At 41.2% G+C, this 23,481-nt stretch overlaps 1 protein-coding gene across 4 annotated transcripts in view; it reads left to right on the top strand.

Annotated features, from left to right (window-relative positions):
- The window catches only part of kmt2e (lysine (K)-specific methyltransferase 2E), a 45,196-nt gene extending 26,549 nt beyond the window's left edge, over positions 1-18,647 (top strand). The window contains exons 6-25 of one of the 4 annotated variants that reach the window (XM_082168173.1): positions 4,802-4,941; positions 5,696-5,874; positions 6,481-6,519; positions 6,628-6,828; positions 6,935-7,065; positions 7,151-7,378; positions 7,671-7,923; positions 8,761-8,859; positions 10,417-10,488; positions 10,949-11,128; positions 11,747-12,073; positions 12,162-12,461; positions 12,670-12,823; positions 12,915-13,141; positions 13,830-13,886; positions 13,982-14,446; positions 14,592-14,821; positions 15,025-15,107; positions 16,216-16,298; positions 16,396-18,647. In XM_082168173.1, the coding sequence (XP_082024299.1) occupies positions 4,802-4,941; positions 5,696-5,874; positions 6,481-6,519; positions 6,628-6,828; positions 6,935-7,065; positions 7,151-7,378; positions 7,671-7,923; positions 8,761-8,859; positions 10,417-10,488; positions 10,949-11,128; positions 11,747-12,073; positions 12,162-12,461; positions 12,670-12,823; positions 12,915-13,141; positions 13,830-13,886; positions 13,982-14,446; positions 14,592-14,821; positions 15,025-15,107; positions 16,216-16,298; positions 16,396-17,445 (4,498 nt within the window). In that variant the 3' untranslated portion in view covers positions 17,446-18,647. The remainder of the gene's footprint in view (positions 1-4,801; positions 4,942-5,695; positions 5,875-6,480; positions 6,520-6,627; positions 6,829-6,934; positions 7,066-7,150; positions 7,379-7,670; positions 7,924-8,760; positions 8,860-10,416; positions 10,489-10,948; positions 11,129-11,746; positions 12,074-12,161; positions 12,462-12,669; positions 12,824-12,914; positions 13,142-13,829; positions 13,887-13,981; positions 14,447-14,591; positions 14,822-15,024; positions 15,108-16,215; positions 16,299-16,395) is intronic. The other 3 variants (XM_082168175.1, XM_082168174.1, XM_082168176.1) reach the window with 3 other exon arrangements.
- The last annotated feature ends 4,834 nt before the right edge of the window (positions 18,648-23,481 follow it).

Below are 23,481 nucleotides of genomic sequence, written 5' to 3'. Positions count from 1 at the left end.
CATGACACAAGGTCTGTTATAAAGAATCATGTAAAGTACTACTGTTGGGTCCTAAACCGTTAAGACGGCAAAGATGCCACAGAGTGACAAAAATGTCCTAGATATTTTAAATGCAGGATAGATGTAATTTATATTATTTTAAATATTAATTGAATTATGTATTTAAATGTAAGTTGTTGTTTTTTAACATAATATTTGATTCTGGGTAATAGAGAACTGTCAGAAATAGGATAGAATGAGGACAAAAATGCCCCATATGTATGGTGTTGCATTTCATTTGATTTACTAATTGTTTTCCTGTTATGCATTTAACTCATATCTACTATTAAAAGCAAAGCAGGGATCCAGACTAGCATTTGAGAGCAGAAGCACCGGTGCCACTAAGTTCTACAGATGGTGGCATCAGCACCTGATTTGGTAGCGCTGGGGGATTTGTAATCATAAAATTGCTATTGTTTTGCAATAATAAGTGCAGTTACTAATAATATTACATTTGTATATTGGACAGTAAAGTACTGTAATTGAAATGAACTTGTATTAGCAACAGTAACGTGCAAAAACATCATTTTAATACTCTTATTACTTAATACTCTTCTTTACTTGCATTCTGTGTAATTCAGTTGCAATTTGAAGAAAAGTTGTTGTGACTATTCCTACTTTTCCATATGTTAGGGAGTGGAAATGGCTAATTAGTCGGTGTTGGTGATTTGTGGATTGAAAAGCCTTCTATAACGTGTTCGTTCATTGCACAATGATTCTCCTGGTTTCCATGTCAGCGCTGTTTGATGTGATATCTATGGTCTATTAAAGAGATTTCTGTACTGAATTTGAATGCTTCTCACTAGATCTCGCAGCGATGTTATTAATACTGCAGTGAATTCAAAAGCTTTCTCACTGGAACTCCCAGCGATGTGGAGCAACGGTGTTGTGGGATCGAGATCAGCCCACAAGTAAACCTGTTCTGAGCTATCGCTGCACTCTCTATTATTGCTTAGAGCTGATAAACTGTCCGCTCAGCGCAGCTCAAACGAGTAGTGCAGTTTCGTTCCACTTTCATTTTGTTTACCATTGAAGTTTCTTATATGCAACAGAAATGACAGCTCTTATTACTTGGGCAACGTGGTGGTGGCACCAGTTCAGTCTCTAACAAAATATAGTCGCATCGGCAGGAAAAAAGGTCACAAAATGTGACAATTTGGTCGCTGTATGGAGCCCTGCTTGAGACGAGACCTGTTATTGAAAAAATCATGCAGTACAACTGGTGGGTCCTGTGCAGAGTCTAGTAACGTAGAAATGATTGAAAAACACAACAACAAAACAGTACAATGACAATATTAATACATAGCTTATAGTAAACATAGAACTTTTATTAACAAAACGAAAAAGCACGACTGCCTCATTCTTGTGGTGTACTTGTAAATTAGAAGTGACATTTACAGAATGCCTAATTAATGTTAAGATTGCCTATTAGCATTGGGTTTCAATCCAAAGTTTTGCCAAATAGGCGCTTTTACATTTCACTTTGAAACTAAATATTCTGCCATCGTCTTGTCAGTCAGTTCACCTCACTCTCGTCATGTGATGAATGAAATCTGACTTCTTCTGCTGATCTGTGCTGCGACTCTCTTTCGACTCACGCTGCATTGAGCAGACGTGTTCAGTTTTTAATTGTAGTGTCTGTTCTCTAACTGAACTAAATGGCTTTAATTACTTTACCGTGGTGGGCAAGCGATGTATGCAGCTGAACACTGTGTAACACCGACTATCGCAGCTAGCCTAAGACAAAGATGCCACAAAGGGACAGATATGCCCCAGGTGTAGGGTAAAAATGTATTTTAAGTTGGTAGAAAAGCTATACAATCTAACATAGTAACCAGACCCTATTTTAAAAGCATTTCAGCAAACCCTTCTTCATGTAACTTTGTGCGTTATTTTCTTGTTTTCTAGTGTAAGTCCGTTTATCGGTCCAAATGGGGGTTTCCGCCAGAACGGGTGAAGGTCTCTGCGTGTTACTGTCTTTCCGCATGGCAAAGTAATTTAATTCCATTTAAGCTTTTATCTGACTCCATTTTATATCTGACTCCATTTTATCACAACCTCGAATTTAAGTTAGATTGCCAATAATATAATAGTTTAGCAATACATTTGATTTTTCTATTTAACTCTTTACTTATATTTTACCCGTTCATATTAGGAAGCTATGTCGCTCAGAGGTCCTCACGCCTTGTTTAACGTGGATCTCACAATCACAAGCTCGCCAGCTTCGGTCACTAAAGAGAGGTAATTGCTATATACCTGAGATCGGTCGCATTCACGCTTACACAATGAAAGATACTTTGGTATAGCTCTCGTGATTGAATACACTTGAAATTAAAGTAATGTTTAGTTCAGTAGAGGTATGGCCACTATTATAGATATGTCAACCAACTTTACTTGTCTTATAATAGCTTTGGATTGGCCATGTCGTGGTTTCCCACGTACACTTATCTAAAGTAACATTAAATTAAAACAGAGCTAAGACACCCAGATTTAGGTTGGTCAAGCAGCACTTTTGCTGCCCTAAAATGGAAATTCACTTCTTGTCCATGCAAAACACGCACACTTGAATAAGTGCCAAATATTAGTCGTCACTAATCTGATGCAAAACTTGCGGTAACATACGAATCCGTTTAAACTACTTGGGAAAACTATTTCAGAGTCAGTCGGAATAAAATCAAATGTAACAATTTATTATGTTAGGTAAATGTATCATGCCAATTTCATAATCAGTTCAAAGATAATAAATACAAAACATCAAATGCTCTGGAATAAAGAGAGAAGATGCGAACTTGACATTATAAAATACATGATGCGGAGAGTCTTGGCCACTCTCAGCATCACGGGCTAATTTGAGCTACAAATCGCTACGAGCCTTCTTCAGCATCTCCCTAAATACTCAGACCAAGGCAGAAACCTCTTTTCAAAGGTAAACATTTGCTAACAGAGTTCAGAGTTTACACCTTTGAGAGCAGGATGCCATTTGCCTGGAGGACACACCCTCCTCTGTGTGCGAGTTATCTCTAAACTCTTAAATGGCTTATTACCTTTTGTTTTATTTCTTTGGGAATGAGACATTTCAAATGATACCAAACATGTGTAATACTGTATGATAATTATTCACATTAAACCATATAGATTCTTGGGTGAATTTTGGTGATCTCAGCGTGAGAGAGAAGGAATGGGGGAAGAGGGAAAGAGATGTAGATTAGGATGATTCTGAGGTGAGACTTGGTGCACGAGAGTGAGGCCACATCCACACGAAGCCAGAGCTTTCCCTATCCGATATTTTTTTTTTTTCGTTCAAAAAAGAATTTCCGTAAACACGGCGTCGTCTCAAGAAATATCTGCGTACACATGAAACCACTGAAACCGACTCAAAACGATGTAGTATACATGCCAGACCAGTATGTGGCGCTGTAATTCTGCCACAGACATACACTAAAAACGGAGAAGAAGCATGCGCATAAACCTTGTGCGCTGTATACAACAATAATATTAGGCACAGTAGCTTCTTTTTTTCTTTTCTTCTTTTTTCTTTTTTCATCAAGAACTTTGTTGAACAATATGAAAAACCATAAATGTAGCTGCTGTGACTTAACGGTGTCTGACTAGTTGACACTTGGTGTGATGACATCATCGTTTCACAAAATGTACGGATTGGCCGTACACACGAAAACGCAAGGGCGGCGTTTTCAGATTTATCCACCTTGGGACCCGGTTTCAAAAAATAGCGGTTTCAGTCTCCGAAAACGCCGGATCCGTGTGGACGAAACGCCAATACGATAAAACATTTATACGTATACAGCGAAACGCGTCTCCGTGTGGACGGGCCCTGAGTTCAAATATTAATTTCCTTTGTTCTCTCAGAGAGTTGCCCTCTCTTCCAGTTTTTCCAGTCTTAAACTAGCTTGATGTTGAATTTGAGTAATATATCCATAATATAATATCCCTTACAGAAATCTCCTTTACAAGGAAAGTCTGTTCACTCGGCAGCCACATTTGCAACACCCCAGGTCAGCTATTTCTGGCATCCAAGACCAAATCTTATCTACTTGAACGGGGGAATCCCGTAATCTCAAAAATTGCTTGCCGAACTCACAATTAAATAACATATTTCAAATCAGCAACAAAATCTGACATGGACTCTCCCATAGATGTTGTTTCTTATGTGTTAAATAGTGTTTAAAAAAAAGCTTATTTTTTAGGCTAGACCAGCCAATGCGTATGTACTAGTCCTAAGCTCGAGTTGACTGTTGTTTCTATAACAACCGGAGCTTCTAACGGCAGCTGCAGTGATGCAATGACTTTCTCCCATTCATAAGTAATATGAGTGCACCATCTTTCTATATAGAAAGTCTTTTTGTCAAGTATATAATGTAATTGGACAGTAAACTCTTTAAAAAAAAAAACATTATACAGTTTAAAAAAAGACCACACTACAGGTAGAAAATGCTCTTGAAAATCTATTTTGGTTTTGTAGCTTTATTCTTTTGCAGCAGCGTTGCCTGCTTTCCGCTCTCTAGATGGTGATATTAATGTTTGCTGAGTTCAGATCACATTCTTTGTTTGAGATTAGTGCTGTCAACAAGACATGTAAAAGTGCTGGGAATTCTGTGTGTAGATGAAAACTGTTGTTGATACACGTTCAGGCAGTTGATCGAATGTTTGAATAGTGAGATCTGTCAGTCACTTTGTTCACAGTCAGATAATACCAAAAGAGAGTAACTTCTCACCCGTATCTTTCTTTGGCTTTGTGTGTTAGTGTGTGGCAGCACATAGACTGCATGGGGATCGACCGGCAGCACATTCCCGAGACCTACCTGTGTGAGCGCTGTCAGCCACGCACCCTGGACCGTGAGCACGCCATCCTACTGCAAACCAGGAAGAGAGAGAACATGTCTGGTGAGTTTTCACAAAAACAAACACACCTACAGACACGTTCAACCTCTCCCACAGAAACAATGCCACTTCTGCTTTTTCCCACAGTTCAGCTGTAGACAAAGCATCTTTAGAGTCTGATGACTTACACTGTATATGGATACATGATCACATGAGCTTTTGTATAACATGAAATATAAACCTGACCCTCCTTAAATCTTTACAGGCAATTCTATAAGAAGCTCTCCTGTAGTGGTGTCAATCATTACTAGAGATTTAGTAAGTTCTCCAACTCTAATGCCACCTGCTGGAGATGGTTGGCCAATACAACTGCAGTTTGATTCAATGTCAAACTGCTTTGAGGGCAATAGTGTCTGGTCAAACTAGTGCTGGGCGATAAACTGGTTTCAGTTTTGCGAACGATATGTATTTTTAAAATACAGCCATACTAAATTGTTAGTTTTATTAATTGATTTGCTTACCCCAATTTTTAAAAGTAAATTTGTATTTGTCCTTGCAATGTTTTTATATTCTCTGTACTTCTGACTGTAAAATAAGCCGCAATAAAAGAAAATAAACATGATTTTACCGTTAAACTGCCAGAATCTTAAAAAATACCATGATCATCATCAAAAAAAAAAAAAACCTGTTTGTCTAGCACTAGTTCAGACAGGCATTATTTTATAATTAAGGTTGAGGGTTAAATGTCAATTGTACTATGATGGTTTAGGGGTTGGATTTGGTAAACAAGCTCATATACTGGGTGTCATTGTTGCAGACGGGGACACCAGTGCTACAGAAAGTGGGGATGAGGTTCCACTAGAGCTGTACACAGCGTTTCAGCACACCCCCACCAGCATAACGCTCACAACAGCACGTCTCGGCCACAAACAGACTGAAAAGAAACGAAAGAAGAGCGGAGAAAAGGAGCCCCAGGCTACAGCCAGGGCCAAGAAGGTCTGAATCACACAACCAACACTTTTAGCATAGACAAGCAAATGTGATTTTAATTTAATTTATTTTCTTTACTTTATACATTTTAATTGTCTTATTCGATAAGGATCTATAGTGAGAAGAGTACTAACTATAGATGTACTGACTACATTGTGGTATACACAACCATTTTTTGTTATGTTTTTGAAGAGTTTTTACCATCAGCATTTATTTGATAAAAAATACAAGTAAAAAGAGTAATATTGTTCAATATTATTACAAATTTAAATCACTCTTTTCTATTTTGATATATTTTAAAATGTAATTTATTCCTGTCATTACTCCAGTCTTCAGTGTCACATGATCCTTCAGAAATCATTCTAATATGGTGATTTGATGCTCAAGAAACATTGTAACATAAATGTCTTTTACTGTCACTTTTAATCAATTTATTGCATACTTGTTGAATAATTTTGACCCCAAACTTTTAAACCGTAGTCAATTTTAAATATGTAAAATTTAGCCCTGTCCTGTATCTGTGTCTAATTGAATATCACCGAATATCATGTCATTTCAGTGGGTTACTACACTTGCTTTAAAGTCTGATGTCGGCTTGTTTCTGTCTTTCAGTCATTCCGTGAAGGCTCTAGAAAATCATCTAGAGTGAAGGTGGGTGCTCTACAGCTGTCAAAATACAACTCACAAATAGCTATTAAAATGTGTGTTAAAGATGCTTTGGCTGCATGTTTACCATCTTGTGCATATGTGCGTCCTCAGGGCTCAGCTCCAGAGTGTGAGCCGACAGATCCTCCCTCTCTTTGGGAGAATAAGATGAAGTCCTGGATGGAGCGCTATGAGGAAGCCAGCAGTAACCAGTACAGTGAAGAAGTGCAGCTACTGCTAAGAGTCAAAGAAGCCAGAGATGGCAAAACGCTAGCCTACAATACACACACCGCAGCCTTCAAACCACCTGTAGAGGTATTATAAACTCACATATACAAATTCCACCACAATATTGGTCCGTTTTTTGGTGCGTTGTGTGTGGCCTTGTTCAACAAAATCACTCTGATTTTTTTCCTCTCAGAGTCACGTACAGAAGAACAAGCGCATTCTGAAGGCTGCGCGGGACTTGGCTGCCGATTCGCTCATAATCGAGTACAGAGGGAAGGTCATGCTACGACAACAGTTTGAGGCCAATGGCTACTTCTTTAAGAGGTATTGAAAGGCCACTTTGTGCCTCTGAATGTTTTTTTTTATATTCGGCTGTGTATTTTTGTTTATACTGTTGTTTTGTTCGCAGGCCGTACCCTTTTGTATTGTTCTACTCTAAGTTTGACGGTTTGGAAATGTGCGTGGACGCACGGAGTTTCGGGAATGAGGCCCGATTCATCCGTCGCTCCTGCACCCCCAATGCTGAGGTCCGGCACGTGATCGAGGACGGCATGCTGCATTTATACATTTACTCTCTGAGGTCCATCTCCAAGGGGAGCGAGATCACCATTGGCTTTGATTATGACTACAGCAGCTGGTAAGCTCACGTGCCAAGGCTGAGTATCACCTATTACCTTGTGTAATGACACTTCTACCTGGAATATTTAGCTGCTTTTCCACCGTGGGGCCAAACTGCTCTCGTTGCTTAACTGTTCCACCCTGTGTCAATCCAGCCCAGAAATACGGCCTTACTGTTTTTACTGCCATTCGGCTTGTGAAGAATCAGTTCTTCTTTCTGATTGGTCCACTGTGGCAAAGCATCAAACATTATTTAAAATGTACTGTTCTCACTTTTCCTCTGTTTCTTTTTTCCATGTCTTGTTTGGTAGTAAATATAAGGTGGACTGTGCGTGTTTGAAAGGCAATCCGGAATGCCCTGTGCTCAAGCATAACTTGGAACCCACTGAGAATCTGGGCTCTAGCACACGACGGCGTTGCCGCAAGGACAAAGAGCCTCCGCGGGACGAGAGCGGACAGAACCAGAACCTCACGATGGACTGTGATGGGTCCAAGGGGAAACCGCTCAATGACGGCAAACCGAGAAAACTCTCTCCTCTCCGACTCTCCATATCTAACAATCAGGTACGATTGACCTGCACAATGCTGTCAGTGAATCTCATACTTATCCTCAAAAATGTAAATGAAAATTTCCTTACACACCTGTCTTCATCCATGAAAGATACTGCAATGTCCTAGGAGAAGAATTTGATGTTTTCAATATGCTTTCAAACAAAAAATCTTAGAAGCAATAAATAATATTAATGTTTTGATAAAAGGTATTATTAGTTATTAACTGAGAAAATCTAGCTTTTTGAAATCTATGCGGCGTCCCTGGGTTGGCTGAGAGTCTGGGTGGGGGGGGTCCCGTCATCTAGAAAGGTCGAAAAACCCTTTATGTTTGCATGTAAAAAAATTATCCTTGTGTATTAATCTGTGCATGATTCTTTCTTTGGATATTTTCAGACATTCTAATGGTCTGTTTACTCATCCACATCTCCTTTCTGGCCTTAACTACAGTGTCTGATCACCAGAAAACATATTTCCTCATTGTTTTGCTCTTATGTTCCTATATTTCAATGGTGGCGGATGGCAGAATATTAAATCTTGCTTGTTTGCCACGCTGTGAAAGCGTGAAAGAATCCACACTCGTAACTCCCTGCCATCCTGGTGCTCGTAAGACCGTAAATTTCAGGACATCCTGGAAGAGTTGTCCACAATGCTGACATAAATCCGCTCTGATCTGTTTAGTAGATGCACTGATGCACAGATTCCCTTAAGTACAATATGATCCGCCTGACCCAAGATCTCGGCCACAATTTGGGCGCGAATCGACCCTTCCCACACTTTCTCTCCCTCTCTAATGCTCCTCTCCTGGTCTGTAGCCAGGCGATGATAAAGGCCCCTCTCCCCCTCTTGCAGGATCCTGAGTTAATAGAGGATCTAGAAGAGAAAACCTCCGTTAGCAATGAAGTAGAGATGGAGTCAGAGGAGCAGATTGCAGAAAGGAGGAGGAAGATGGTAAGTGCTTCCAGGGGAAAATGACAGCTATGGCAAACACGGTCGCCATGGAAACGCTACTGCCCTCACCCCCACCCTGTCTTTTTCCCCTCCTCGTTCTGCCTCCCAGGTCTGTGTGGTGATTTGGGCAGCTCCCAGAATGCTCCACCATTCCTTTCTTCCCCCCTCCACCCCCTATAAACCTCCTGCTAATATTGCTGCTGCCGCCACCGCTTCTCTGTTCCTGTCGCTGTGTAGTTTAACCTCCTGGAGGGTAACACGAGGACACTCATCCTTGTTGCTTTGTCTTTCTTTTTCATACTTCATCTTTTATGGAGCCTATTTGGTTTCCACGATGGGACGTTAATAACTAGACCATGTATTTCTTCTGCAATCATCTCTTTCCTCTGACTAAATGTCAAGACCATGTTAGTAGTGAGAGATCACGCTTAACTGGAATATTGGCGTGTTTGAAATTCTGAAATTACTTGAGCACAATGCATGTCTTTAGGAGTTGATTTTACATGTTAACATAGAACCCACTTTTGTGGTATTCCCGTAAATATTTGTTCTTCAGTCAAAATTATGTTAAAAGCACGTTTACTTCCATTTATGTGTAATCAAGCATCTATTCAAAACCGCTTCCTACCAAAATTCAACAATCCTGAACAAAAAAAACCCGTTACGTTCAAAATATGTTAGGGTATAAATTACAAAGTCACACAAGATCCTAACAGGGAATTGTTTTACTTAATGAAACGTAATTTTAACCCTAGTAATGCACGGACCAACGTGCATGGAGCTGTCTGGTTGTGTTATCGCTTTGGCTGTTAGTTACATAGTAGCTTGTGATCAACCTTAGAGAGTGTAGTAACTCTCTCACTTAACATGTATGTTTTATGTGAATGTTTTGATGTGGCCATTACTGTGTGTGTTGTTTGCTTGCCATGAATGGTTAAAGGGAGATGGGAAAATGTGTGAAAAACAGGCTCTGAACATTAAGAAGTTGGCAGCAACTGCTGGAATATTCAGGAAAATAAAACTGACAACCAATCCTGACATTCCATTAACATAAAAATGCAGGAAATAGCTAATTTCTATAAACAACGTTGTGTTATCTGGATAAATTAATAGTGACTGCTGCATTATTTGTGGAAATTCCCTAAGCTTTTTTTTTTTTTTTCTGCTGCAACAGGACAAATCTTAAATCTTAAAATCTTATTTGAGTCCTCTACTACCTTAGTAGCTCAAACAGAATGTATATTGCAGCAGACACTTACATAAGACCACATTGAATTTTTGTTTCCGTCAGTCTAGTTTGTTGGTGAGGAAATTATCTCGCCCATCGTTTCAGACGTTAGGGATTTTTGTTTAAAGACTGGAGCGTTGTCAATTCTTCCAGCCTACAAACCGGCAACCTTTCGGTTGTATGCCCATACTGAAGCTCTAAACCCCAACCACACTACCCATACAATAAGAACTAGGCTGATACGTATGAGTGTGTGCATGGGGGTGTGAGCAAGCTGGAGGCCTGTGTGTATTTAAACCCTGATGGCTGTCTCTTTCGGCACCATTCAGGGCAGCCCGGCAGAGGAGTCCCATCGTCACAGCGCAGGGGCTTCCTGCTGCAGAGCTCTGAGAAACAAGGAGGTAAACCTACCCCTTCATATCCTGAACAACCCCCAACCCAACCCACTACCCTGCCTGTTACTGTACAGGAGAACCCACACACTAACCCCACTGTTCTGTGCTCACTGACCCCATGCTGAGACTGAAGTCCAGGCATGCGACCCTCAGTCACTCAACATGGCCCACCTGAAGACACCCTCGTGTGGTATTTGTTGCCGATCTTTTTGGTAGGACATGAGAGAGTACAGAAACTGTCACACACACACATACATGCCACCTCTCACACCCTGGGGGTGTCTTATATTTCCTCTTGAGTAGAAGAGAAGTGTCCCATTTCTCTCTTTTCCCGCCTTTGCTGCTGGCTATGGCCTGCTGATTGCACTAAGTGGCTAGCTGGGTTCCCAACTGTCAGCCAGAAAATAGACTCAGCCTTTCTCTGTTGTCTTCTTTCCTCCTTCCTTTCTGTCTGTCAATCATGTAGACACGTGAAGAGAGGAAGATGGAGGCCATTCTGCAGGCGTTTGCTCGTATGGAGAAGAGAGAAAAGCGGAGGGAGCAAGCGTTAGAGAGGATCGGCACTAAAGGGGAGATTGGTGGACGCAGCGACATTAAGGAAGAGCCCCCTACTACACCTGAGGCTGAACCTCCTGTCCTGTTACAGGTACGTAAACCTCAATGATGCACACATGCAAGAATTGCTAAATCCATGGTGTGTTTTCTTGTACAACTGAATCTGACTAGCTTGACATTGAGTCACACGAACAGCAGTTACTCGATGAACCACTTCATTTACTTTTGGAACTTTTAATGTTATATCCATTTATTTGAACTAAAATAAAGTAAAAACAGTAATATTGTGAAATATTAGCACAATTTAAAATAACTTTTCTATTTTAAAATGTTATTCATTTGTGTGATGGCAAATGAGTTTTCACATTTCTTGTAATCAATGTTGAAAACGATTGAATCAGTTTCCACAAAATAAAATATTTAGTAATTTTTTTCTGAACTCTTTGATGTATAGAAACTTACATTTTAAAAGAACAGCTTTTGTTTAATATAGATATCTTTTGTAACATTATAAATGTCTTCACTGTCACTTTTGTTGAGTTTAATGTGTCCTTGCTGAATAGAAGTATTTATTTCTTGCAACAACAAAAACAAAATAACCCCAAACTGTTGAACTGTAGTGTATGTAAGGAAATTATCTTTTTTGTAAGTGTGTTTATTCCTCCTAATTGTAAGTATTCAAACAATCGTTCATTGTTTTGACCTTTAGCCTATGCTAGAGGTAGTAAAGGAGGAGCCTGGTCTGAAGCCAGCAAAGGTGAGCCGTAACAAACAGAGAAAAAGCTTCTCTCGGAACCGCACTCACATCGGACAGCAGAGGCGGCGAACGCGCACAGTCAGCGCCTGCTCCGACTTGCCACCTAATTCACCTGGTGAGGCTTTAGAGCCCTTAACAGCAGAGACTCTTGATGGAGAGATGCCCTCAGCCCCTGAGGTTGAAGCTCCTCCGCCACATGCCCCTGACACCAGCCCACCACACAGCGGCTCACCCGCCCCAGTATGCCGCAGTGGACAGAAGTACCCCAAAACTAAAAAGGTAGAATTCCTCCCCATTAGCTTCCATAAAATGCATGTCACAGCTGTCTGTTGTGAGTTTTATAACTGCGTATTCTCTTTCCCAACAGCACTTAGTGAGCGAATGGATGGGTGTTGATAAACAGGAGCAGGGAGCTTTGCGGACCCCGGAACCTCCGCCTGAGAGGCCGTTGCGGATCAGTAGTGATCCTGAGGTCTTGGCCACACAGCTGAACTCTTTACCGGGCATGGCCTGCAGCTCACATGTCTACAGCACGCCCAAACACTACGTCCGCTTCTCCTCTCCTTTTCTAGCCAACCGCAGCCCCAGCACTCCCGGAGTGCCCACGGGACGGCGACGCTCGAGAGAAATGCCCGAAACACCACCTACCACTGGCTCCTGCAAGAAGGTAAAATTGCTGCATTATACAGAGATGTCAGCAAGTAACATATTGATATTGCTCATCATTGATTTTTGCCTCTCGAAAGATAAAATAGTCACCTGGTGGATGATATTAAAAAAATCAAATTTCAGCTCAGACCCACTTTAATATTCATATTTAAGCGTTTATATTCAGGCTAGCAAGTTTCTGGTCTAACTCCATGTGTTTTGTGTAGCGTTGGCTGAAGCAAGCTTTAGAAGAGGAGGGTTCCACCAGCCCAGGTGGAGGGTGCCCTTCTCTCCTGATGCCTAGTGAGAGCCCTCTCAGCCCCTCTATAAACGGCGAATCCTACAGCCCTCTACCCCTCAACGGCAGTTGCTCTCTACCAGGTGGGTCAGCAGTCCTTGTTCAACTGAAAGTTTATTTTCTTAAAGCTTGTCTAAAGTTGTTTTCAATTTTACTCTGTCCATGTGCTTGCAGAATTGCCTACCCCATTGAAGAAAAGACGCTTATGTCCGCTCGATCCCTGTATGTCGGAGACTTCCACCCCCTACGGGTCACCTTGTGCCACCCCAACCCGAACAGAGTCGACAGATGCACCAGGCACACCCCTGCTGCTAGCCACGCCTCCTCGACCACGACCAGAGGAACCCAGTACTGAGCCCTCAACACCCTTGCAGATTCCCAGCCACCCTCTGCCACAAGAGGTAAGACCACATCTGCAAAGTTGACTTTAAGTGGCCAGTGTTGTTGCTGTAGATATGCCTGAAATTTCAATAAAAATGTAATCTTGATGGAAATTTATAGAATGAATATAATTCTGTACTTAAAATATACTTAAAATATTGAATTATTAGAAATTGCTGTTTGTGAGTGTAATCTCTGTAAAACGATACTTAAAAAAAAAATTAAAGCCTTGTGGACAGTGCTCTGGCATATAGCACAGTAGCGTTTTGAGCAACCCAAGTTAAAGTCCCAGCTCGAGGTCCTTTTTCTGATCCTGTTCCCCTCTCTCCTCCCATTGCTTTCTGTCTCCTCTGCACTGTTCTTATCCCCCCCCCCCCAAAAAAGCCAAAAAGCCACAAATATAACTTAAGAAGAATCCTAATCTAGTTATTGTGAGCGAGAAGTAGAGAAAATGTTTTGCCCAATATTTAATAAAAATGATTACCAAAATATTGATAACAGAAACCTTATGGATTATGCAATGACCAAGCTGTTAATAGTTTATTGAACTGACACAAGAGGGCACTAACACTTTTGCTATTGACCAAGTGGGCACAGTTATTACCAGTGGTGATGGTCATAAAATGATTGGTCACTTCTGGCCAATTGATTTGAGGCATTATTTTGGTGAAAGGCAACAAAATGATCAAGAAATCTCTAAATCTTCAGAGTGAGTCGTCTATGGATAGCTCTCCAGATGGTAGCCGGAGGCCCAGTACACAAGATGTGAGTTCACTACTTAAAGATCCTAAACCTGCTACAGAATTGTTTTGCTGCATTTTTCATCACCACATCTAACACATCATGTTGTCTTTTGTCAGGTCGAGCGACCTCCTTCGCTGTTGGCATCTCCCACCGTGAGAAATGCGGGCTCTGATTCGGCTCCACAGGAGTCTACAAAATCTATGGGGTCTCTGAGTCCTCAGCCCTCCCATGCTGAGCCCCAGGATGCTGTAGTAGATGAAGGCATCGAGGTTGATGGTGGTGGTTCAGAAGCTGCCTCGGCACCTGAGACGCCATCCTCATCTTACCCTCCTTGGATGAAGAGTCCAGACCGAGGTGGCCTCTCGTTTTCCCCAGTGAACTCTAATCTGAGAGACCTCACCCCTTCTCACACCTTGGAGATGGGGGCGTATAGGCCAGATTCAACCTCCACTGGCCCCTTCAGTGAAGCGGCACCCTTCTATCCCTGCAATGAGGAAGCGAGTGGCGTGACCTTTACCCGCTCATTGAGTGGGGAAGGTGCAGGGGAGGGAGGTGCTGCAAAGAACCCACAGAAGAAAAAGGTCTGTTTTGATGTATAAATGTACAATTATTTGTTTATCTTTATCTGGTAATCTCATCTGAAGAAACAAATTTATTTGTCAAAATATGATGTATGCCATTTATTCAAGTAATTAATTTACTGTACCAATATTCATGTGTTGTTAGGTCTCTCTCCTGGAGTACAGGAAACGTCAGCGTGAGGCACGGCGAAGCGGCTCCAAGGGAGAGTGTGGATCACCTGTTTCCACAGCGCCACCAGTAGACGTTTTCCCTGTCGCTGTGGAGATGCCCTTTGAGCCACCTGTTCTCCCAGCAACACCAACCCCCAAGACCCCTCAGCCTAGCGAGGAGTCAGATGCTCAGCCTCAGGGGGAGAGAGATGGAGAAGGCCAGTGGTACGTCCCTAAAGAATTTCTGTTCCTTGACAATGAGCTCTTAGCCTGCATTAGCATAAACTCAATTTCACTACAGATTTGTTTGGATTAAAACTTTATCAAGAAGTCAGGCTGTATTTTGACTTCTCTATTGAGAATATGGAAAAAGTCCAGCAAATGCTGCAGTTCAGAATTAATTAAAAATGATAACATTTAATTTACAGGACATCTTCCACATCTGTAGAGCAGGCCAGAGAGCGAGGCTACCACAGGGCCTTGTTGTTGAGTGACCATCGTAAGGATGCAGGTAAGAACAACCTTGGAAATAATGTTGGATTGTGATTTCCAGGTTTGGAGAACTCATGGTAGTTGATTTGTGCTTATGGGTGAAAGTGCGATAATTCTGATGAAATGTTAAAATTTCTCAAAAGACAATCATTGTGATTTTATCATTTTGAGCAAAATAATAACGATTATTAATTTAACCATTATGCAGCAAGACAAAAATGTGACAACTAGACTAAATTTTCCAGACATTTAGTCGACTAAACAAAAACAGAACAAGGTTGATTAAAATTTGAGAACTAAATAGAACATTTGACACAAAAAAAAAGCTGATGAAATTATCACTTCTGCAGACTTCAGTTCCAACCCTGCCTATAATTTTCACGTGACTCTGAACCCTGTGATTTGCTGGTTCAGTTGTGTTTAGCCGCGTTTCCATCGAAATTACCCGGAACAATTTGTCCCAGGAACTTTTTTACCAGGAACTTTTTTCCCCCAGACCTGTTACTAGCCGCATTTCCACCATGGTCTAAAGTACCGTGAAGATTAGGCAAATAGTCCGGTGACGTAGGACTGCGCGGGACTTTACAGTTCCCACTGGATTTCATCCTCTGAATTTATGCTTAATTAAGCTCGAACCTCGTCGTCGGTCCATCGGTCGTATATATTAAACTCCATTGTTGATTCGAATAGCAGACGACTGTTACTGCACGCACCGGTTGTGTTTCCTGCGGTGGAAAGACGGCTTTTGATTGGGATTGGGGTCTGCAGGATAGTAGCTTTCCAAGAACAGGGTTGGAGACCCTTGGTGTATCCAATAATAATTCCAGGGGTGTCTAATCCTGCTTCTGGAAGACCACTTTCCTGCAGAGTTTAACTCCAACCCTAATTAAACACTAAAACAGGTGATCAATGTCTTGAGGATTACTATAAACTTCCAGGCAGGTGTGCTGGAGCAGGTTGGAGCTAAATTCTGTAAGAACATGTCCCTCCAGGAGCAAGACACCACTTGGTTATCCCAAACGATTGGAGAAATCATGGAAATGCCTTGATCAAAAGGTGTGGGAACAATGGTAATATCTTCTGTAGTCTTTCTTTGAATTAAAATACCTACTTTGTCTCGTTTTCAGACAGTGGGGAGTCAGAGGGTGGCGACTCCCAGGTGAAGGAATGTCCTTCTCCCAAGAGCTGCAAGAGCCCATCAGCACATGCAGTAAGAGTTTTCTTCTCTCAATGCAATATTCTATTTTGGCAACATTAGAATTTTCAACCAGCAATTTGATGTTATCAAACCTTTTTATTATTTACAGCCTTGTTCTCCAGCACCCCAGACTGTGTCTCGGCCATCCAAGGAGGAAGATGTTGAAGCACAGCCTCGTGGTCCTGCTCAGCCTCAGGCACTGTCCGTCCAGCAGCCCAGCACCAAGAGTCCGAGCTCCAAACCAGCCGCTCTGACGCCCAGCAAGCTCCACTGCGGCCCCTCCAACACCTCGCAGAGTCACTACGCTGGACCTTCGCTCATGCACTCTCCCAAAGCGCAACCCCAAGGTTCACCTTACCGTGGTCAGCGAACGTTCCTGACGGCTCAGCCTCAGAACCAGCCTCAACCCCAGGCTACGTCTGTCCCGGCCACTTTCCCTCAGTATAACCCCCAAAATGCCCCACCTCCACCCCCTCCTCCTCCTCCCCCAGCTCCGCCCACCTCTGCTCCCTACTTCCCCACTCAGCCTCCCGCTGCTGCTGCACCGTTCCCTGCGTTCAAGCCTACTGTGGCCTCACCCTTTCCTCCCGGTTCCCAACCTCTCCTGCAGCCCCATCATGCATTGCATTACCAAAGTAGTGCTGCCCCTCCCCCACCACCCCCTCCTCCCCCTCCCCACCCGCAGCCTGGCCCCACCTTGCTGCATGTCAATCTGCAACCTCCTTCGATGCAGCAGCATCAACTCCTCCTGACCTCTGCCCCACCTCCACCTCCTCCTCCACCTCCTCCTCAGGGACAGAGTTCCCAGCAGCCTCAACCTAATAGTGGCACGCTCCTGTCAATCAAACAAGGACCACACCCGCCCCTTCCACCACCTCCTCCTGCTCCATCCAGTAACGCACCACACCCTTTTCAGAACATTGGTGGCTTTCAAACCACTCTACTACACCAGTCTGCACCAGCCAACCCCTCAGTAACCCCTTCCAATTATCAACAAACTGTACTACCCCCTCCGCCTCCACCACCTCCTCAACAAACTCCTCCCACACAGACCCCGCCCAATTCGAGTGTCTCGCAGATCGCTGGCGGTAACAGAGGACCTACCCCTTCATCTGCTCCTTTCCACAGCGCCGGCTACTTGGGCACAGGATGGCACTGATCACACCCACTTAACCCCGCCCCTAGACGAACTCTCTCAGAGCGGGGCGGAGCTACATCGTGTAACATAGGCAACACAGCACCACTGTAAATATTTTCTATGTACCTTTTCACAAAGGATAATGGAAACCGGTGGGGGGGAAAGGGTACATTTTAAAAAGAAAAACAAGAAATGCAGAACTGTAAAAGTAGACTTTGTGTAAAAGATGATGGTTAATGAACCCTGGTGCTCATCCACTTACCCAGAATCCCCCACACCTCTCTCCTTCCCATAACCTTGTACTGCCATCCTGTCTTTTCCAGACGTCTTTTTTTACTTTTAATGTTTTTATTCATTTTAATCGCCTTTTCTGGTCTCTTCCTGTTGGATCCTTCCTCTATCCTCCCAGTGCAATGCAAAGCAATGGGACATTCCAGTTTCCTCCTAAGCTTTCCCTACTCTTCCCGTCTCTCACTGTTTTTTCACTCATCAGTTATTTGTTTTATCTAGTGGCTCATTATATAGCAAAAAGGTTTTGTATAGAGAAAAAATACAGAATTATTATTTTTTTTATTCCTCCATGTAACAAAAATATCTGTGCACCGCTGCAGAAATTCAGAGGAGACCTTTCCGATAGGCCGCTTCACTGCCCAGGAGACTGCACTTGTGTGAATGAGCGAGTCTGTGTGCATGAGTGTCTGTTTTTAAGCGGAAGGGAGCGTGTATGCTTGCATGCCGCCCGCATCCGTGTGCATATTTGAACAGCACGCGAGAGGCGGAAGGCAAATAAGACACAGACAGATGCGTGCTGTTCTCTGTGGCAGCTTTAGAAAGAGAGGTCCTTCCTGTAGGGGTAAGCGGTTTATTTTTGAATATCAATGGTTATTTGTAGAAAGTGTAATTTAATGTATAGGTGGTTACTCCAGCTTTCTCCAGAAACAGTTGTAAATATTGGCTTCTTTTCTTTTCTATGCTTGTATAATTCGCTCCCATCCCCATTTTGGAATATGGTTGTAAATACAAGCGCTCTTGACAAAAACGCTGAATGTTTCTGTGACTGTAGCACTATTTTTATTTCTTCCTCTCTGGTTTATTTTTTTTTACTGTTTGTGTGTGAGTGTATGTGTGTGTGAAGGACAGAGGCTCACAGACACAGCACTGGTTGGCTATTTTCATGGTTCATTATAATAAATCACTGTAATGACAGTTTTATACCAATTAAATCGTCTTGTGTTTTACTGGGTTGGGAAACTGGGGTGTTTATATGTCCCTAATGGGAGTTTTCTTTCACCATGAAGGTCTCGGGATGAAGAGATGCTGCATGCAATGAAGGTTTGAAGATCAGTCTGCTGTTGCTGAGACTTTTCTAAAGGTTTCTATTTATTGACCACTATTGATGTTCGGTATTGAAAATCTAATCCTAAAGTTGCTTTTTTCCCCATTATCTGATGCTTCAAATAAACTGTTTTTGCTTAGATCAAGCAGAACAAAGGCAAAGAGGTAATATGACCCATCAAGCAGAGTTAAGAAGCCCAATCGGAATGAAGAAAGAAAGATTACATGACCAATCGGAACAAAGGCAGAGAGGTTAGAAGACCAATCAACATCAAGCCAGAGATAAATAACATTGTGCACAACTTTGTCTGTTGTCTTGTTAAGGTTTTCCGTGGTGTGAAGATTGAGCAGCTTTCAGGTCAGTATTATCTAGGGTCAGTGCCCTAATAGATTTAGGGGAGTCCCCAAGGTATTTTTATTTTAGTAAAAATAAATGACAAGTCTGTTTAAATTCACGCAGTGGATACGGTAAATTTAATGAATTATGTGATTGATGTTTGTTTTTATGCTAGTTGTCATGTCACCTTTCTACTGTATTTATCCATTCCATGTTGGGGCTTTTGTATTCCTTACCTTCTTGGAAACATTAGGCTTACTTTTTCCTTATTAATGAATTTCATTATTAACATCCCACCGCTGCTGAGAGGTGTTTAGATGAGTATAAAAATGCGCTGCAAACTTTCCTATCAATAACAAAATAAACAAAAATGACAGCAGTGAGAAAACGGCAGTTAAGACGACATCTGATCATTGCGATGTAGATGTTTGCACAAACTCTGTAAAGTCACGTCACGTTTATTTATATAGCACTTAATACAATATATCGTTTTAGACCAAACAGCTTTACAATATTAAACACGTGGCACATGCACAGATAAACTCCGAGTTTAGCACCTCCCCTTTTCATCTCTGACTAGATAGTGCTCTTTTTGAAAGAAATTTTTTTTAATCTAAATTTGGCCCATGGAAAAATGCATTTAAAGGTTGGGTTAGCAATTTCGGAGAGGCTAGCAATAGCAAGCTAGCTTTAAAAGCACAAGATCCCACCCTCCCTTCAGAGCGCTCTGCAAAGCCACACCTCCTTCAAAACACATGAACGCGCACAGCAGAGACTGTGTAAAATTACCTCATGTCTCAAAGCACATAACTTTACAATAATAATGAACGTAAACAACTTAGAGAGCTCAGACTTGTACCACCTGACTGCTGCAGATTCAGCATTGATAGTGTTGCAGTAGAACGTCACGGGTTGCCATCTTGTAATTACAGTTATGGCGTGAACGCAGCATAAGCTCATTGTTTTGGTTCAGGAGGAACCATTAAAGGCAGCTACTGTTTGTTTGCGGCGCTCTGTGACTGTCTGTCTACAACTTTGCATAGCCTTACGGAACACACTGATGAAGTGTGATGTCTGCGGGTGCAGGTGCGCGGAGGTATGGAAATACATACATTGGCAGGCAGGTCAGACATCCTATTATTGCATTCAGACCAATTGCAACGATTGTAAGAAAAGTTTTTGGCCCTGAGACTTCCACAAATAAATGTAAAACAAATGATATTTAGACCACTTTGATCATTAATTGCTATCAGGATGTGAAGAGTGTTTCAACCAGTATAACAGTGTTAATGAAAAACATTGCCTGCCCCACCTTTTAAGTTATAATTCTGCGAGACTGCACAAGCCCCTGTTCCTACCCCTCTTCTATATCACGCAAGTTGAGCAGAGTAGCATTCACGTCTCACTGATCTGCATTTACTGGTGACAGACAGGTAATGATATATATACAGTGCTATGCATAAGTTTAGACACCCATGCTAAAGTTGACTATAAAGAGGAATAAAAATCATCTTTTGGAAATTGAACTTAATGCCTTAATTTAAAAAATTAGGAAAAATAGCCCCACATCATCACATAGCCTTCACCATACCTAGAGATTGGCATGGAGTACTTTCCATAAGATCATCTCTCAATGCAAATCAAACCAGCTATTAGGCTAACTGAAATAAAACCATGCCAATCTCTAGGTATGGAGAAGGCTATGTGATGATGTGGGGCTGTTTTAATTCCAAAGGCCAAGGGAACTTTTATCAGGATGCATAGTATCCTGGATCCATGAAGTAACTGGCCTTTAAAAATAAAAATCTGCCCGCCTCTATGGGAATTTAACATAGGGGTGTCCTGACTTATGCACCCTGTATTTTAAGGAAGAACATTTATTTATTTACGATACATTATTCATTCACAAAGAAAATTGGTGTCCTTAAAGGTTGGAGTTTTCCAAATTTTTTTAATTAAGGCATTAAGTTCAATTTCCAAAAGATGATTTTTTATTCCTCTTTTTAGTCAACTTTAGCATGGGTGTCTAAACTTATGCATAGCACTGTATATCCAAGTGAAACGGCTTCTTGAACGAGAAAAAAATAATCTGATATAATCAAAGTCTTATTTCATGATAAGAGTAATTTTAAATGTCAGTGAAATTTCACAATTATCAATACTTCTGCCAAAAAACTAATATACACTGTATATATCATTTTTTTTTACCCTAAGCCTTCGGCATTGTTTGTCAGTGCTGTCAAATTAAACCACGATTAAAATATCTACATAGTGCCAGCCTAAATTAGGTAATAACCCTCCATTAAGCTTAACCACAAGCATTGTGCAGGGTCGGAAATGCCACCATAATGAATAAAAAAGCCCAGAAAATTCAAGATATGAATTGTCACTGTACAAGATTTTGTCTTTTATATCACATGATATAGTTAAGCAATATCACACCAGGAAAAAGTGCTGTTTTCCCGAATATCACGCGATTGCAAATGTAATATTAATTTTAATACAACAGTTCATAAACAATAAGTTGATATTCATTTACATTTTTAAACACAGTAATGTCAATTTTGACTGTTTATGCTCTATTTGACCAATGATATTAGTTCCAAACAAAGCAGAACATTTCTGTCTCCCCGTTTCGTCACTGAATGACTCGGCGTCAATGAAAGAATCGTGAATTAATGATTCTTTGACTCGCTTATTAAGACTTGCCACCACGTACTGGGTTTAGTTTTATATAAATGTATCATATATAGAAAAATATCATTTCAGTTTTTCCAACATTTCATATAGGCCTACAAAAAGTTACATTTAAAACACCAATCTCATAACATTACTCATGCAACTGTAATTGCAGTGTAAATACATCTTAATAATAATAGTATAATAAATAGTCATTTCTGTCGGTAATGCACAACATCGATTTTGCTCGTTTACCAATTCCAGCATAATGCCAACAAAGGACATGATTATTTATTTATTTAAATATGTTCTACAGTATGTAACTAACTTAATTTATTATGAAAGGGATGCCCTTTTTTTCCTGCTTGAGCTCCTGCTCTTCAAAACTTCAGTGCACGGCCAGGTGTGTCCAACCCTGCTCCTAAAGAGAGCCAAAAACACACTTGCCTAGAAGTTTGTAGTAATCCTGAAGACCTTGATTGTCTGGTTCAGGTGTGTTCAATTATAACTGGAGCTAAACTCTACAGGACAGGGGCCTTCAAAGAGCAGGATTGGACACCACTGATCTAGTGTGACAAAAAGAAGATAAATGCGACTGCTTGTTCTTTACAACAATGCTCAGAATAAAATATCTTTAGCAACACTTGTCTTGACTTTAGTCTGTAGAGGTAAAATCTTTATTCATTAATGTGGGTGAATTGTCTTTAATGAACTTTTATAGCTAATACATTTTAATGGTGTATTTACATCATTTTCTACATACAACATCTGACAAGACAGACACCCAATAAATAAAGCAAAACATCTTTTCTTTCACTTTTCTTACCCCTCAGAACTTCATCCAGTATCATCCAAACTCTTCAGCTGTCCAAGAAGGGAGGGGGGAGTGTGTTGGTGTTTGCTTTTTGAAGCCACATCCTCCAGGTTTTTTCATGACATTTTCTTTTTTGATTGGCATTCGTTTATCTTGGTGGGACAGAATGACTATACCAAGAGTACAAAACGGTACCAGCTGAGAACATCATAATTATGGCACACATAACTATACAGCACCAACACTGCCGAGAAGTAAATATTGAATTAGAGACATACAGAAATTCAACATATACACTCAATACATAATACTTAAAACACTCTCCTACTTCTGTATATACTTGGCTTGTGCACAATTACTAATGGCATAGAAGTCTGCCCCTAATTTTGACACTTATTTTTTAAAATATATTAACAGTGAACTCTAACCTTCTGTTTGCGTACCCCTTTAAACAATGTTGGATAGCGTTGTAGTGAAATAACTGTACATTTGAAACCCGATAAATGATCACTTGCATGTAAATCGGCTCTCAGTAAAGTGGTCATGATTCAATGTCCTTTTTTTTTTTTTTTTTTTTCAGGGCTGATAGTGACAGAGAAATACTAACAGGCTAGGAATGTCTGTGTTGCAGCTTTGTGCCGGAGTGTAATCCCACAATTCAAGCCTGTGAACGTTTTCTTCTATATTAGTATACTTGGAGAATTCAGTCAAATAGAACAGTGTTTTACAGTAATTCTTAAATCCCAAAATATTAACATTATTGTAATGCAGGCCTGAAGAAGAGGACACAATGTAAAATAAATTAACTTTTTTTAATCCAAGTCAAAGTTGCTTCTAAATGGTGCATTAGCTGCCCTATCATGTTAGTAGCACAGAACACGGTAAATCAAAC

The sequence above is a fragment of the Leuciscus leuciscus genome (assembly GCF_965113295.1).
Source record: "Leuciscus leuciscus genome assembly, chromosome: 4".
Lineage (NCBI taxonomy): Eukaryota > Metazoa > Chordata > Actinopteri > Cypriniformes > Leuciscidae > Leuciscus > Leuciscus leuciscus.
This window is presented reverse-complemented; position numbering and strand designations above follow the sequence as displayed.